We start from the raw sequence: 18,026 nt of genomic DNA on the forward strand, positions 1-18,026 counted from the left end.
CGAGCCCCTGCATCAGGCTCCCTGCTCAGCAGGAAGCCTGCTTCTCCCTCTCCCACTCCCACTCCCCCTGCTTGTGTTCTCTCTCTCGCTGCCACTCTGTCAAATAAATAAATAAAATCTTAAAAAAAAAAATGAACATAGCCTTAGGCATTTATGCCAGAGGAATCCCAGAGGAGGGGATCCTCTGGGATTCTCTAGGTGGCCCAGCATAGTTCATCAGCACCAATGCCTGACATGAGGCACTATGGTACCATGAGATTATAGCAAATGAATCTCATGATGTTAAGTAACAGCACTTTTGTCATAATATTGAAAATTATTCTACTGTTGTTCCTAGAAAAATGATCTCTAATTGGACTAATATGAAGGAGGCTGGGGCACCTGGGGGGCTCAACTGGTTAAGTGTCTGACTATTTCGGCTCAGGTCATGATCTCAGGGTTGTGGGATCAAGCCTTGTGTTGGGCTCTGTGCTGGGCGTGGAGCCTGCCTGGGGTTCTCTCTCTCTCCCTCTGCACACCCCCCCCCACCTGCATGCTCTCTCAAATATATATGTACACACACATACATATATATAAAATAAAATGAAACGAATATGAAGGCGGTTAAGAAATCTCCAAAACAGGTGGCTGTTTATATAAATAGAATAGCTGGGGGTGCCTGGGTGGCTCAGGCAGTTGGGCAACTGACTCTTGGTTTTGAATCAGGTCACATGGTCTCATGGGTTGTGAGACTGAGCCCCCACATGGGGCTTGGTGCTCAGTGGGGAGTCGGCTTGAAGATGCTCTCCCTCTGCCTCTCCCCCACTCACACAAGTACTCTCTAAAATATATCTTTAAAAAGTAAATAAATGAAAATAGAGTAGAATAGAATAGCTGGACAAGCTGTGAAAAGCCCAGATGAACTACATAAGGTTATCTATTGCAGAAAGAAAGTTCATCATCCTTTTCCAAATCCTCGTTACAGAAAAAAACAGTTCCCTAGAAGTGGGAACTATGACATGGCAAATAGAGAAACTAGGCAAAAACTGTATATACAATTTAGATTTGGCATTAAGATTACATGATTTTCTTTAGTACTATATATATCCTTCCACTGCTCTCCTTCAGCTAATGCCAAGAAACATTTCATTCTTTGAAAATGATTAAAAAGAACGCAGCTTCACATCAAGCTAAATGATAAAAGTCAAAGTTGGCTTTTAAAGTCACCCATGTTGAAATGATACCTGAGATTTTTTCAAAATAGTCTAGGGGGTACAGGTCACAGATGAAAAAGAATGAACCAAATTTGGTAACTGTCGAAATTAGGAAATAAGTTCATTATATTATTTTCCTTATTTTCACATGTTTGAAAACTTTCACAATTAAAAAGTTAAAAAGAAAACGAGTCTTAGGTATGCCAAAATCAAATCAAGAAGCGTTTATTCACTTACCAGGAGTCTGACTGGCACTCAGTGCCAATGTGCTGGAGCCACTTTAGTGGTTCTACTTCTGTAGAGTAGAAAGGTATGGAGAGAGAGCACATAAAGCCTTCGGAGTCAGAGATTAGAGCTGTAGCCACTTAACATTTCAGTTCATCAATAATTAAATAAAAATTAAAATTCTTTAGAGGCACCTGGGTGGCTCAGTCACTTAAGCATCTGACCCCTGATTTCAGCTTAGGTCAGCAGAATTCAATGTGACAATCACCATCTGCTTTCTGGATACTACACCACTGTTAATGCATTGTAAAATGTGTTTTATCTTACTTTTTTTTCAGCATTAAACTATGTCACTTGAAAAAAAAATTGAAGATTTCAGATTCTGCTTAATACGAATAGAACTCTGCTAACGAAATGCTGTTAGCTATGAGCTCTAATGCTAGGCGTAGGACAAAATTCAGTAAAACTCAAGGTATACACAAGTTTGATTGTCAATTATATAATAGAAACTCATAATTATTTCAATAATAAATACTCCTAGGAGAGTTTGAAAAGAAACAACGGAGTGGCCACGAGGACACAGAAACAGAAGTATAACCAATTACTCAATTTATATACATAAAACCCGAACTGCAATTAAAAAAAAACACACACACCGTTACCGTCAAGCATAGCATATAAAACCAAAAATAAATTCTTTATAGCATAATCGCTGCCTTCTAATTTCTAAACACTCCACTAATCCTCACAAAACCATATAGGCCAAGAAAGAAAGCAAACAAAATCACTCAAAGCCAGCATTATAAGAAGATGAGGTAAGTAAAAAATGCCAACTTACATATATGTGCATAAACACCCAAGATCAGAAGCTCCAATGGGAACTGTCCAAAAGAGCAATACAAGAGGGTTGAAGTGGTGACTGAATACATGTAATATTAACTAGGATTCACTCAGAAGAAGGCCTCATCCTGAAAGGAAGTACTTAAGAGGCATGATGGATGAGACTAATGCCTACTGGGAGTCAAGAAGAGGCTTATAAAGTCTGTGAAGACCACCTCTTCAACAAATGGTGTTGGGAAAACTGGACAGCAACACGCACAGGAATTAAACTGAACCACTTTTTACACCATATACAAAAAATTCAAAATGGATGAAAAACCTAAATGAGACATGAAACCTCAAAAATACTAGAAGAGAACACAAGCCATAGTTTCTTTGACATTAGCAGTAGCAACTTTTAGATATGTCTCCTGAGGCAAGGGAAACAAAAGCAAAAATAAAACTACTGGGACTACATCAAAATAAAAAGCTTCTGCAGAGTGATGGAAACAATCAACAAAACAAAAAAGGCAATCTATTGAATGGAAGAAGATATTTACAAATGACATACCAATAAAGGGTTAGTATCCGAAATACATAAATAATTTGCAAAACTCAACACCCGAAACACAAATAATCCAATTTAAAAATGGGCATAAGACACAAAAAGACACTTCTCCGAAGACATACAGATGGCCAACAGACACATGAAAAGATGCTCAACATCATTTATCAGGGAAGTGCAAATCAAAACTATAATGAGCTAGCACCACCTCACACGGGTCCAAACGGTTAAAATCAACAACACAAGAAACAACAAGTGCTGGCATGGATGTGGAGAAAGAGAAACCCTTTTGCACTTACGGTGGGAATACAAACTGGCACAGCCACTGTAGAAAACAATATGAAGATTCTTCAAAAAGTTAAAAATAGGGGCGTATGGATGGCTCAGTCGGTTGGTTAAGCATCTGCCTTCAGCTCAGGTCATGATCCCAGGGTCCTGCGATCGAGTCCCACATCAGGCTCCCTGCTCGGTGGGGAGTCTGCTTCTCCCTCTGCAAGCCCCCTCAACTCATGCTCTCATGCATGCTCTTTCTCTCAAATAAATAAATAAATACTTAAAAAAAAAAGTTAAAATAGGGGTGGTGCCTGGGTGGCTCGGTTAAGCATCTGACTCTTGATATCAGGGTTGTGAGTTCAAGCCCCATCCTGGGCTCCATGTGAAGCCCACTTGAAAAAAAAAAAAAAAAGTTAAAAATAGGGGCACCTGGCTGGCTCAGTTGTTAGAGTATGCAACTCTTGAGCTCCGAGTTGTGGGTTCAAGCCCCATGTAGGAATTACTTTAAAAAGAGAGATTGCTCAAAAATAAAATCTTTTATGTTTTTTTAAAAGATTTTATATATTTACTTGAGAAAGAGAGGGAGAGAGAGAGCATGGGGGAGGGGCAGAGGGAGAGGGACAGGGAGAAGCAGACTCCCTGCTGGGCAGACAGCCCAACGTCAGGGCACGATTCCAGGACCAAGATTATGACCTCAGCCAAAAGCAGACGCTTAACCGACTGAGCCACTCAGGCATCCCTTAAAAATAAAAAGTTTAAAAATTACAAAGAGAACTACCTTACAATCCAGCAATCACACTACTAGGCATTTACCCAAAGAATACAAAAATACTAATTCAAAGGGATAGACGCACTCCAATGTTTATAGCAACATTATCAACAATAGCCAAACTATGGAAAGAGCCCAAACGTCCACTGACTGATGAATGGATAGACAAGATGTGGTATTTATACATAATGGGATATTACTCAGCCATAAAAAAGAATGAAATCTTGCCACCTGCAATGACATGGATGGAGGTAGAGTGTATTATGCTAAGTGAAGTAAGTCAGGGAAAGACAAATACCATATGATTTCACTCACATGTGGAACTTAAGAAACAAATGAGAAAAGGGGAAAAAGAGAGAGGCAAACCAAGAAACAGACTCTTAACTAGAGAACAAACTGATGGTTAGCAGAGGGGAGGTGGGTGGGGGATGTGTAAAAGAGGTGATGGAGATTAAGGAGTGTACTTGTTATGATGAGCACAGGGTGGTGTATGGAAGTGCTGAATTGATATATTGTACACCTGAAATCAATATTACACTGTATGTTAAGTGGAATTTAAATAAAACTTGAAAAACAAAAAAGACCAAAGACAGCAGTTTTAGCAAGGCATAGAATTCAGGGAGAAGGGGCACCTTAGAAGAAGGAACTGACACTTGAAGGCCTGATACAGAAAGAAGCCACCTTAGATGAAGACTCTACTAAAATAATGATAGAACAACTGGAAAGGGGTGGAAGAGATACAATTATTTAAAAAGAATTCACTGTAGCAACAAAAGAGGGTGCTCTTTTGAACTAAGAGGTTGAGGAAGCCACACAAACCTCAATCCAAAAATAAAACTGTCTAGGGGCGCCTGAGGGGCTCAGCTGGTAAAGCGTCTGCCTTCAGCTCGGGTCACGGTCTAGGCGTCCTGGGATAGAGCCCTACATCAGGCTCCCTGCTTGGCGGGGGGGGGGGGGGGGGGGGGGGGGGGGGGGAGCGGAGAAGTCTGCTTCTCCCCCTCCCTCTCCCCCTGGTCGTTCTCTCTCAAATAAATAAAAGCTTTTAAAAAATAAAAAACAAATAAAAAATAAAACTGTCCATAGTGTTGGTCTAGTAAAATCCATCACAACCTGAACAGAAAAAAAGAACACAGCATCTATACCAGGTTACTTAATGGAAGAAAAAAAGTAAAAAACCTTGTGGCAGATGAAAAGACACCCAAAAAGCCTAGCTATAAAAAAGAAACATGTAATACAACTCCATCACAAATTAAAAAAATAAATAATGCTGTATGACTTACAGTGAGGTATGTCAATTATTTCTTAATATAACTGGAAAAAAATTATATACCAGATGAAGACATAAAAGAACACCTCAAATCAGATGTTCAAAATTTTAAATAATGGGGGCGCCTGGGTGGCTCAGTTGTTAAGTGTCTGCCTTCAGCTCACGGCGTGATCCCGGAGTCTTGGGATCGAGCCCTGCATCGGGCTCCTCCGCTGGGAGCCTGCTTCTTCCTCTCCCACTCCCCCTGCTTGTGCTCCCTCTCTCGCTGGCTGTCTCTCTGTCAAATAAATAAATAAAATCTTTTAAAAGAAATGTTAAATAATGGACAAACAACAGGAAAATATAACACAGGTACAGACTGAACTAAAGAAGCAAGAGAAACACAAATGCATCTCAGAAATGAAGACTAAACTTCAAGATAACATGAACTAGGGACACCTGGGTGGCTCAGTTGGTTAAGCGTCTGCCTTCAGCTCAGGTCATGATCCCAGAGTCCTGGGATCAAATCCCACATCAGGGTCCCTACTCTCTCCCTGCCTGCCACTCTCACTGCTTGTGCACTCTCTCTCTCTCTCTCTCTGACAAATAAATAAATAGAATCTTTAAAAAAAAAAAGATATATAATTTAAAGAGATAGAAAATAGGAATGCTTCTCAAGTAAGTGAAAAAGAAACAAAGGTGAAAAGAACTGAAGGAAAAGTAAAAGATAAAAAGAGGCAAAGGACAGCCAACAAGCAAAGATCAAAGAATAAAATAGAAGAGAACTTATTAATAAACTATAATTCTTAAAAATTTTTTTTAAAGATTCCATCTACTCATTTGACAGAGAGAGCGAGCACAAGCAGAGGGAGCAGCAGAGGGAGAGGGAGAAGCAGGCTCCCCGCTGAGCAGGGAGCCTGATGCGGGACTGGATCCCAGGACCCTGGGATCATGACCTGAACTGAAGGCAGACGTTTAACTGACTGAGCCACCCAAGGATCCTGATAATTATTGAATTTAAAACAAACTTCACTCTACAATCTAAAACCACATACCAGGGAAAATTTATCCACAAGAGTAGACACAGAGACATAATCCTAGTAAAATGATTCAATTCTACAGATAAAGGAAAACTCCTCAGATCTCCAAAAAGAAAGACCAAATCATCCCCAAAGAAAATCATGGTGGCATCAGCAATATACAACCAAGAGAAGAAGAGGGCAATATTTTCAAAAAATTAAGAAGATATGCATCAAAGATTTTACATTCAGCCAAACTGTACTTCAAATATCAAGGCTATAGAAAAACAGTTTAACCATGTATGAACTTAAGAGATTTCCATAAGCACTGCTAAGGAATCGCTAGTGTACAATGAGCTTCATCCAAGGGATGACTGGGAAAACTTCAGCTAACAGTCTCCTTGTGAATATAAACTATATTTAATTGTAGAACTAAATCTAAAACAAAGGTATTGATAAGGATGAAAGAATAGTACATAAATTACATACTCTCAACCAAGTAAAAAGAACTTTAAAATGTCAAAGGAAAAGAGACATGGGAAAAAATGTAAAGCAGAATAAGCCCATAAATTGCCTCACACATAAGAAAATGAGACTCAGTGGATTTAATTCACAGCTAACAAAATAAATAGCAAAAGCCTAAATAAGAAAAAAAAAGAAAACTAAGGGAACTTTTTAAAGGTAAAAACAAAGGTAACTGACAAGATATAAACCTTTCTAAATACCAAAAAATATACAAAACAAAATAAAAATATCAAACAGAATGTAAGACACATGATAAGGATAACAAAACAAAATGAGATCAATAAAAAAAGTAAAGTTCTTAACAGATGACACCTACAACAGAACGAGTACTAATTCACATTTACCATTTGCCAGGCACTTTCATACATATCTCACTACATGACCAGTGAAGTGTGTCAGAAAAGTACTGTTTTATCTGTTTTCACTCAGATTTGCAAACTGAGTCTGAAAAAGAGTAAGGAATAAAACAAAGCAGAGCTAGGATTCAATCCCAGAATCTTTCTATTGTTCTTTCCACACCAGGCTCCCTCCACTCAACATTGAAATTGTTTCAAAACACAAATTGAAGAAATGTGTAGTATTTTGTTTCCTGTTTTTAAAATACTGTCTTCCCACAAAAAATCTTTAAGATGAATTGTCCTGAAACTTTTCGTAGTCTGGAACAAAGCTTCTCTTTAACAAGGAAAACACTGAAAGAAGTTTAAGTCTCCATAGCGGCAGTGGCAACAAAGATGGCAAACAACGTGACACTCTCTCAGGTCCTAAATTCAAGGAGTGCTAGTTTAGTAATCTACACAATCCTGTGCCAGAGTAAAGAAGAGTTACCCATACCTCGGCTGTGTGATCACTACAACACAAGTTAGATAATGTACAGTCAGTTCTGCTATAATGCTTGTCTGGAAAACACGTTTGTTCCAATATCACTGATATATTAAGGAGTATTTTAAACACACTAAATTTCAAATTTCATGATTGTTTCTGTGGAATTTTGTCCACTAGAAGTACTAGGTGAACAAACTGAACTCAGCTAAAACAAACCACACAGGCAATGTACAGGACTGACATACACATCAAACACCTACCAGCTACATCAGTTCTGGCTGTGTTAAGAGCCACACCCATCTCTCTCTGGTGTTACAACTTTCCCTCAGACTTTAGATAACTTTCCTTCCATTACTTCAAAACAATTCACAAACTGCAATCCTTCTGACACTCACTTCCACAAACTTCTGGTCTTTTCCATGGTAAAGTGCAGTATTTATTCTATAGTATTTATGTATTTGTTAACCATTTAACATATGTAAAAATTGTGCTATCATTTTAATTTAGTTCTTACCTTTGCTTTTTTCACTAATGAAAAAAAATTTTTTTAAAGATTTTATTTATTTATTTGAGAGAGAGAAGAAGCAGCGGACTCCCGGCTGAACAGGAAGCCCAATGCAGGGATCAATCCCAATCTCCAGGATCATGACCTGAGCCAAAGACAGACACTTGGAGCCAGGTACCCTTCACTAACGAAATTTTTGAGTGTTGTGCCTAGTAAAAAGCCCTGTGGTTTTTACTGCATGATTTTGCATAGTGCAGTGAGTTTTAGGAACCCATCTGTCCTGATACAGCACGACTGACTGTATATAAAGCAATCAGAAATCTACTTTTAATAATAACATAAGTATGGACTATACTTATTACAATTTCCTTAAAGGAGAGACACAACGTTTACATCAGCTAATGTGTAAGAAAAGCCTAGCCTAAAATCTGGCTCAAAATAGATACTCAATAAATGCCAGTTTACTTCATTTCCCCTCTTCTAAAAGATTCTGACTCAGTTCCAAAGCACTGATAATCAAAGATATCTTGTAATCTCCAATGAGATCTCTCTGAAAAATAGAGTACCACATTAAGTGGAAGCCATTATTATAAGGAGAAAAAAAATTTTTTTAACTGGAACAACCATGTGTGGAAATAAACAACCAACCTTAAGGGTTTTTTTCCTAGGTCTATACTTTCAAAAGCAAACTTTCATTTCTCCTTTTATATTTAAGATATGTAGATAGAACAACCCTTACAGATAACACACAGGAATATTTAAATAACCTCCTACATAATAAACTCAAATGGAATCTTTAAGATTTAAAATATCACTGGCTAGAGGTGCCTGGCTGGCTCAGTGGGTAGAGCATGCAACCCCTGATCCTGGGGTCGTGGGTTCAAGCCCCATGTTGGGCCTCGGGCTTACTTAAAAAAGAAAAAAATCATTGGCTTGAAATAAGATTATAATCTCCCCAGTAGGCTTTGACAGAAATTTCAAATTATCTCAACTGAAAATGTATTCCTATTATACTAACCAAAGAAAATTTCAGTGGAACAAACTACATCAGGCAACAAAAACATTAAGCTCTCCATCATTTATTTCTATACTACAATTTTTATTTTACTTTTAAATAGTCAAAAAGATTGCTTTATTAAATTAAAATTTTAAAGAATTATTTTAATTCCGAATTAGGAGTGAACAATATAATTCCTATCTTACTTAAGGGGGAAAAACCATATGCAACAAGTTAAACTAGTTTTTTAAAAGTTATAACTTCAACACAAGTTTGTACAATATGAATTAAAAAACAGCTTAGATGTTAGGTATACAGTTGATATTCCAGGGAAATTCCCAAAAGTCAAGAATACAATCACAGCATAAAATTCCCTCCTCTTCAAACCCTAATATTTATATTAAGAATCATCACTCTTTTAAAACTCTTCACTTGCTCTTCTCACCATCAGCACTGGCAACTGACATTCTTTTCAAAACTATTTTTCACTAAGAATCTTTAAGTTTTTCTCCCTTCAGTAGGGCTACTACCTATAAATAGACAGCAAAGTTGTATTTAGATGTGAATGCTGATGGCTGGCTAGGCTCAATGATTAGTTATGTGGCTTGCTCTGCCACACCAGCTTCCCAGCATACCTTTCCAATTCCAAAAATTCAACTTGATCTTTACATTTTCTGTAAAACACTCACGAAGCAACTCTAATCTACAAAATTTTCCCTTCCTGTTTTATAGTATCAGATGCACTGGTCCTCACCCTCAAATCTGTGTTGTAATCAGTCGTAGAGCTTTATGAAACTATAGATGACTGAGCCTTACTATCTGATTCAGCAGCAGGCTCCTCACAACAAACATCCTCATTTAATCCAGATGCCATTTTTTCCTCCAGTGCTAAAACAACCAAAACAGAACAATAAAATTTCCTCTTATTATGCTCCTGTGACTGGAGAAAGGCAATGTAAACAAACTAATACTATGATTCATTCGTAAGTGAAACTTCTAAGGTCTTACCGAGTAATACAGGTTCTGCCTAATATCCTACCATTACCTCATGTAACAATGTACTCTACAATGCCAAGGCCCAGGAACTCCCCTTTTCAAAAATCTTTATATGAGAACATAATCCAAAGAGCTTTCTCTCTTGTCACTGTTTATACACTCATTTTATGCAACAAGTACTTATTCAATGTCTATTATGGTACATTATTCTAACCAATGAGGGTACAGTAATTAACAGAAAGAAGGCCCTATCATCATAAAACCTACATTTTAATTATAGAAGACATGTGATAAATTACTTGCACATATGTGTCATATGGTAATAAAGTGATATAGAGAGACATAAAGTAAGGAAGAAAATAAGACTGAGCTGAGGAGCACATCTGAACAGAATTCTAAGAGAAGAAATGTGACATGCAGGATCTGATGGGGGAGAAAATTCTGAACAGTCCTTTGCATATGATCCCTTATATAACCCAGCTTTTTATGTCCAAAACCACTTTTATGAACAAAGAAGATATATTTGAATCAATGCTCTGTGAGAACTGCATTGTCAGAAGCACAAATATTAAAGGAAATAATGCACACTAAACAAAGAGATCCTTTCAGCTAAAGCAGGTTGGCCAGTAGTTCTCCAGTCCTCCAGCCATACAGGGCACCATGTCTCCCTCTGTGGAAACTGTCTTTTAACCAGTGCTTCAAAGTAATAGTTGGGATAGCAATTCTATTACTATCAAATAACTTAGTTTGTAATGATCGCCAATTATGACCCAGGACTGCAAACCTTTAAAATACCCACAGAATCGAACATTAAATTCGATTCCCTGTTAAAGTTTTGTATGCTTTTCTGAATATATGGTGTTGTCTACTACTATTAAAAACTAACCTGTGGTCGATCTTTTTTTTTTTTTAAGATTTTATTTATTTCTTTGACAGAAAGACAGCCAGCGAGAGAGGGAACACAAGCAGGGGGAGTGGGAGAGGAAGAAGCAGGCTCCCGGCGGAGGAGCCTGATGTGGGGCTCGATCCCAGAATGCTGGGATCACGCCCTGAGCCGAAGGCAGACGCTTAATGACTGCACCACCCAGGCGCCCCAATCTTTTTTTTTTTTTAACCAAAGTACTCTATTCTCCAAATAATCTGTACATACAAGTACTTTAACCTACTCTCAATCCAAAAGAATCACTTTTGAAACATTTCAGGTTTCTAACACAATAAACCATTTAAAAAATACATGCTTGGGGGGCACCTGGGTGGTGCAGTTAGGCCACCGACTCTTGATTTCATGCTCAGGTCATGATCTCAGGGTCCTAAGATCGAGCCCCACATATGGCTCCATGCTGGGCGTGGAGCCTGCTTGAGTAAGATTCTCTCTCTAAAAAAAAAAAANAAAAAAAAAAAAAAAAGAAAGAAAGAAAGAAAGAAAGAAAGAAAGAAAGAAAGAAAGAAAGAAAGAAAGAAAGAAAAAGAAAGAAAGAGAAAAATACACACACACACACACACACACACACGCTTCGTCAATTTAAATAAAAACGTATCTCAGTTTGTTCATTCATACTACAGAAAGGATTTAGGGCAGAAGTATAAAGGAAAACAAAACAGTGAATTTGCCACATTATCAAAAGGTTTTTTCTCCTAAGATTTTTACGGACTTTCAAAAAAAAAGTATTTTGTGTATTTTATAATATAGTATATTTACATTATAGCAAATTTCCATTTCCTTTTCTGGTACACTTTCAGGAAGAAATTTATTCTAGCTTAAACATTTGATTACCTACAGTGTACAAAGAAAAGGACTTCAGGGGCGCCTGGGTGGCTCAGTCAGTTGAGCTTCTGCCTTCGGCTCAAGTCCTGATCCCAGGGTCCTGGCATTGGGCCCCACATCCGGCTCCCTGCTCAGCCTGTTTCTCCCTCTCCTTCAGCCCCTCTCCCTGTACCTCTCTCCCCCTACTCACGCTTTCACTTGCTCTACCCTCTCTCTCTTCACAAATAAATAATCTTAAAAAAAGAAAGAAAGAAAAAGAAAGAACTAAATAGCAAGTAAAACTTTGTTTCCATTTCTTTATTTATTCTGTTACATTCTGAACACATGCAGGGCAGGCAAAAGCATATTAAAACCAATTTCAAGGTTACTGTCCACATTCAGTTGCAAAACTAGAATTGTCACATAGAAATTTAAGTCAACAGAGCTTTCATGCACATATGGAAAGTTACTTGACAATTCCTAATCTTACTTTCATCTGCAACTAAATCAAACCTAAGTATCACAAACTGTAAGAAGACCACTTTTTTCCAAACACAATAAATCATATGAAATAATTTACCTACAATACATCTAGCCACCTACAATCATTACAACACCTTTACCTAACTCCCTCTCCCTACAACCGCTGCCGCTTCCCCTCCCCTCCAACACCAAACAGATAAACACTAGGCAGGTACGGTATAAATGCCCTGAGCTAACAAACAAACAAACAGATTCTTGAATCTAACGAATCTAACACTGAGCTGTTAACTTTAATCTCAGTCTGTTTCCTTAATTAAAATGTCCCCACCCTGAGAAGTTTTAAGAATAAAGAAGGATCTGCAAAGTGCACTGTCCAGAACAGCAACCATACACCACCACAAGCGGCTATTTGAATTTAAACTTAATTAAATTTATAAATTGAGTTCCTCAATCACACTAGCCATATTTCAGGTGTACAATAGCCACATGTGACTAACAGCTATCATATTGGACAGAGCAGATACAGGATATTTCCATAATCACAGAAAGTTCTATTGTACAGTACGAATGGTAAGTTTTCAGTAAATCACTAACATTATAACCATGCTATACTAACTTCTCTTACCACTTTCCTAGGAAAGAAAAATTCTGCCATCTACACGTTTAACTAACAACATAAAACATTCAGTCAGGCTAAAGTCCAAATATAGATAAATGATGTAAAATATTTAAGTACTCCCAACATAGGTTTTTTGCCCTTTTAGCTCACATTACCACCTAAGAAGAGAAGAGCAGCAACAGTGACCAACCTGGCAACTCTTGACTGCAAGGCGTTAGGGTACATCCACTTCTGCAAGTGGGCTAAAATCTAAAAAGGTGTGAATTTCATTCCACTCCAGCAACTCATTTTTCCTACACTTAACCTAGATCCTAAAAAAGTGGTGTAAAGATCTGATAATGTCCTCAAACTATTTAAACAAATAGCATCAAGAGTAGGCAAAATCACAATTTTCTAATGACTTAGTTTTCCAAATTGTTAAAATGGTGTATAATTACAACAAAAATCCCACAAAGAAACCACTTCTGTTAAATACACATAACTCTCCTTAAACTAAACTCCTACATAATACATGTTACATTAAATTCATGCCCTGCCCCTTCTCTAGACAAATTATAGACAAGACACATTTTGTAGACATTTTGACCAACTTATAACAATTCTTTAGTCAGAAAAGTTAAGTAATATATGAAAAAAAAAGGGCCCAATATGCAACAAAACAATTTTATTTTTTTGAAGATTTATTCATTTGACAGAGAGAGAGCACATGCACAAGCAGGGGGAGTGGCAGGCAGAGGGAGAGGGAGAAGCAGTCTCCCCGCCGAGCAGAGAGCCCAATGCAGGGCTCAATCCCAGCACCCTGGGATCATGACCTGAGCCGAAGGCAGACGCTTAACCAACCGACTGAGCCACCCAGGTGCCCCCAAAACTGAACTTTAGATATCAACTAAACTAGAACAAGCCAGGCAAATTCAATACTGAAACCTTCTGGGTTTCCTTTGAAAAATTAAGGCAAAAACATATTTCATTACTTTAAAATTGAGGTTTCAAATATTTTAAAAATATAAACTAACTTCATTTCCTAAAGGAATTTACTACAAAGGAGTATGGTACAACCAACAAAGTAGCAGTTCAAAAAGTGACTACTTACTGGAATGATTTAACAGTTACCAACCCAGCAACAATTTGGTTACAGGCATTAAAGTATGCCCAACTTTTCGGAGTTAGGAGGCTTAAAATCAAAAGAGCTTACATACCATAAAAACTGAGGAAGCAGAAGCAATTTTGAAAAAGCAAATACTAACTATACTCTGGTTAGCAAAGTTTTCTTCATTCCTAATGTAACAGAACAACAAAAACATTCTATCCCCTTTAGTAATTTTCACATTTCTTCTGCATATATCGTATCACAATAAATCCTTTAGCACTTCTACTTTAGCAATGAACTCAAAGGTTCTGCCCCACTATCACAACCAGAAAAAAAAAATGTGTAAATTGATTAATCAAAAAACGCTATTCTATGAATGGTTAAACTGTGGTACATCCATATCACAGAATTCTACTCAACAGTAAAAAAGAACTAGTATTGACACACCCAACAACTTGGATGAATATCAAGGAAATTATATTGCATTAAAACAAGGCCAATCCTAATAAGTTATATGCTGTATGACTCTTTTCAGTAAACACTCATAAAATGATAAAATTATAGAAATAGAGAACAGAACAGTAGCAGCTGCCAGAGTTTGGAGGTAGAGGGGATGGAAAGCAGGGGAAAGGTGTGGTTCTAAAAGGGCAACAGAAGGATCCTTGTGCTGATGGAACCGTTCTGTATACTGACTGTACTGGTGGTTATGTAATTGCGATAACACGGCACAGAACTAAATACACACACAAATTAGTACAAGCAAACTGAAGAAATCGGAATAAGACTGGTAGAGTGTGTCAATGTTATGATACTGAACTACAGTTCTGCAAGGCGTTAGCACTGGGAAACTGGGTAAAGGGTACAAGGGATCTCTGTATTATTCCTTAAAACTACATGTCAATCTACAGTTATCCAAAATAAAAAGTTTGATTTTTTTAAAAACTGCTACCCTAACAACTGGGATAATTTGAATATGAACTGGATATTCCACAGTATTATGGATATACAGGACAATATCCTTATACTCACAAAATGCTTGCTGGAGCATTTATGGATGAAATATTATGTCTGCAACTTACTCTTATGTGTACGGCAAGAGAGAGAAAGCAAATCTGGCAAAATGTTACATACTAAATTAAGGTAAAGGGTTTGAGTGCTCCTTATACTCTTCTCTCAACTTTTCTGCTTGCATTTTTTTCAAAAAAACAGTTAAGGAGTAAGTTTTAAGACACGTTTTTATCCTAAAACTATGTTACAGTCGAACCTACACACCAGTTAGTCTTTTAAAAGACTTAAAAGTAGGAATGCCTGGGTGGCTCAGTCAGTTGGGTCCCTGCCCAGCTCAGGTCATGATCCTGGGGGTCCTGGGACCGAGTCCTGTGTGAGTCCCATGTCCCAGCTCCTTGCTCAGCGGGAGCCTGCTTCTCCCTCTCCCTCTATCACCCACTCCCCCTGCTTGTGCGCATGCGCACTCTGTCAGTAAATAAATAAAATCTTTATAAATAAATAAAAGATTTAACAGTAAACAAATTGTTCTATTAAAACCATGTGATAGTCCCATCTACACTCATTATTCTTAAACCAAAAAAATGGCAACAAGGATTTCAAAGGACAAAGAGTTATGTGGTATTGGATGTGACTTTCTGATGAGTTTTTCCAACATAAATTGACTAAATCTGTAAGGCATATGGACATTTTTGTAAAATCATAGTTCAACTTGGATTACTCTTTCCTATTCCTAGAAAACTGGACCCCCAAAATTGTTCTACTTTTCAAGTAAGTGAAGCAAATTAAAATTGCAACAGCTAACACTTTCAGGCACACAGTCCAAATTTAAAAAAATTTTAAAGTTTTAAGTTTGGCAAACAGTTAATTCTTTCATAAAGAAGTATTTGCATGAAGGGGCAACCCACACACTAAATGCCAAACCAAAAATGTGCCATGATATATTAGTAATAGCGCCAAGGCCACAAGATATATTTTACAATGTAAACAGTCCCTCCAAACATCACTGTATTTTATGGTATTAAAAAAAAATGCAAACTGCACACGTTTGAACTGTAGGAAATAACTGAGTTTGAGCTAGTGTCCATAAGATCCATCTCAAAAGTTCTTAAGTTGTCTTTGCTGCTCAATTTTCGCATCAGTGTTAATACACTTCAGTCTCTGAGAAAATCCGTGTCAAGAACGTCTCAACCAGAAACTCTATAAACTTTTCACTTCCAACCGGACCGCCCCCTCGCAGTGGGACCCACCTCCCGAGCAGGGTATGGGGTGGGGCTGTTTCCCGCTTGGAAACTAAGAAATAAAGGTCCCTTCCCTACTCCATCCAGAAACGAGGGGAAAAGAGAGGCCGAGAACCTGCAGTCTCAAGTATGAAACTAACTACAAGGAGGTAGTCGTTTAGAAAGCTTCCTTTCCTCTTCTGACCCCCTTCCTTCCCTCCCTCCAGGTCATTCAGTGACCCCGGGACGGGCGGGGACAGGTGAATATCAAGAGAGGAAGAGGGAGGGACGGACGATGGAGGGAGAGCCGCGCTTGGGCAATGAATGAGCTGTGCCGCATCCGCACCACCTGTTCCTTCCAAGGGTGCCACCCCGACCTGCCGGCAGTGTTCCCGCACCACCCCAGCCGCGACTCCTGCCCGTGTTGCCCCCTTCCCTGCTAAAGGCCAGGCGTGTCCTCCCTTCACTCGGGCCGGATGAAAACCCGCAGTCTAGAAGCTAGGAAAACGGGGCCTACTCCGGAACCACGGCCTCCGAAGCGTGGAGACAGGATGAGGAAGCCCGTGGCGCGCAGGGTGAAGTGGGAACCACAGGGAGGGGACGGGGGGGGCGCATTCGGCTTGACTAGGAGTACGAAGGCGGGGTTCCTGGCGGAGGTGGCCCGGTGCCCGCCGGGCCGAGGTTAGGGGTGACAGGCCCGTGTACCGGCTAAATCCTCCCCACTGCTTGCCCAGTCTCACACTTACCAAGATCCGCTTGAAGAGAGCGTTCTCCTTGGGCGGGAGGCTCACGGCCGGCATCGTTCCGGCTCCTCCCGCTGCTCCCGCCACCGCCCGGCTCGGTCAGTCCGTTTGTCCGACCGCCGCCGCCGCCGCCGCCGCCGCCGTCCCCGGGCTGCTTCAGCCTTGATTGCCCCGATCCACCACCGCCACCAGGCCTCGAGTGTCACCGCGTCGCCCAACCCCGGCACCCCCTTCCCCTCGTTGTCTTTTTTCCTTTCTCACTTAACGCTGCCGCCGCCTCCCCCCCCCACGGGTCTCCGTCGGCGGTTCACGTGGTAACTGAACAGACCGACAGAGGCAGCCAAAATGGCGGACGCGGAGGGCTTTCCCACCCGGGTCACACTTCCTAGCACGCAGGCGCGATGACCTCCTTTCCCCACCTCCTCTGTTCTAGAGCTTGCTGGGAAACCTGGAGGCCAGCGGGTGGGCGGAGGCCGCGAGGGTCGCGGCAGGCCCCGCCCATCCCTCGGTCGCAGAGCGTCTTGGAGGCGCCGGGTTAGGGTCGCTGACTGCGGTTCCGGCGGTCTCCAGCTCAGGAATAGCCTTTCTGCTCTTTGCTGCCAAAGTTGCCTTTCATTCGTTGAGTAGATTCTCCCAGTTTCGAGCCCGAAGTGCTTAAGTGCAGGTGTTCAAGAAGTTATGCGTTTGATCGTGAATGAAGTGCCTAATTAAGCAGCAGAGGCGGAAGGGAAATGAAGACTTCACCCCAGGGACGACTTGTAAACCAATGCGGAAAGCAGAGGCTTAATGGAGTCTGAAAACCGTGCACGAGTTTGACCAATTAAATGGGCTGGTTGGAGTATCAGTGATTTAGTTTATTACTTAAGGTGAGCCTGGAAAGAGCCAGATCCTAAGTGCCATGTTTGCCCTGCCAAAGAAGCATCTGAAAGTTAAATGTGTTTTATTTCATTGTTGAGTCCATACAAGGAAGGGTTCATGACTCTTCGAGTCATCTTGGAGTAGAGTTCAGGGCCATTGACTCCCCTGGAGTTGGCTAAAAGTTAGTGCTTAATATTGTGAGTGTTGAACTCCCATCACCAGAAATCCTCAAATCTTAAACACCAGAGTATCAGGCAAGGATACCAGANGGCTGAGTAATATTCATATATATATATATATATATGGAAGATAT

The 18,026-nt window shown here is 39.7% G+C and overlaps 1 protein-coding gene across 2 annotated transcripts in view; it reads right to left on the minus strand.

Moving 5' to 3' along the window:
* The window catches only part of NAA15 (N-alpha-acetyltransferase 15, NatA auxiliary subunit), a 76,769-nt gene extending 59,262 nt beyond the window's left edge, over positions 1 to 17,507 (minus strand). Inside the window, exon 1 of one of the 2 annotated variants that reach the window (XM_002916140.4) lies at positions 16,859 to 17,507. In XM_002916140.4, coding sequence (XP_002916186.1) covers positions 16,859 to 16,912 — 54 coding nt within the window. In that variant the 5' untranslated portion in view covers positions 16,913 to 17,507. The remainder of the gene's footprint in view (positions 1 to 16,858) is intronic. The other variant, XM_034661593.1, reaches the window with a different exon arrangement.
* Between the last annotated feature and the right edge of the window lie 519 nt (positions 17,508 to 18,026).

This window comes from Ailuropoda melanoleuca, chromosome 5 (genome assembly GCF_002007445.2).
Source record: "Ailuropoda melanoleuca isolate Jingjing chromosome 5, ASM200744v2, whole genome shotgun sequence".
In the NCBI taxonomy this organism is placed as follows: domain Eukaryota; kingdom Metazoa; phylum Chordata; class Mammalia; order Carnivora; family Ursidae; genus Ailuropoda; species Ailuropoda melanoleuca.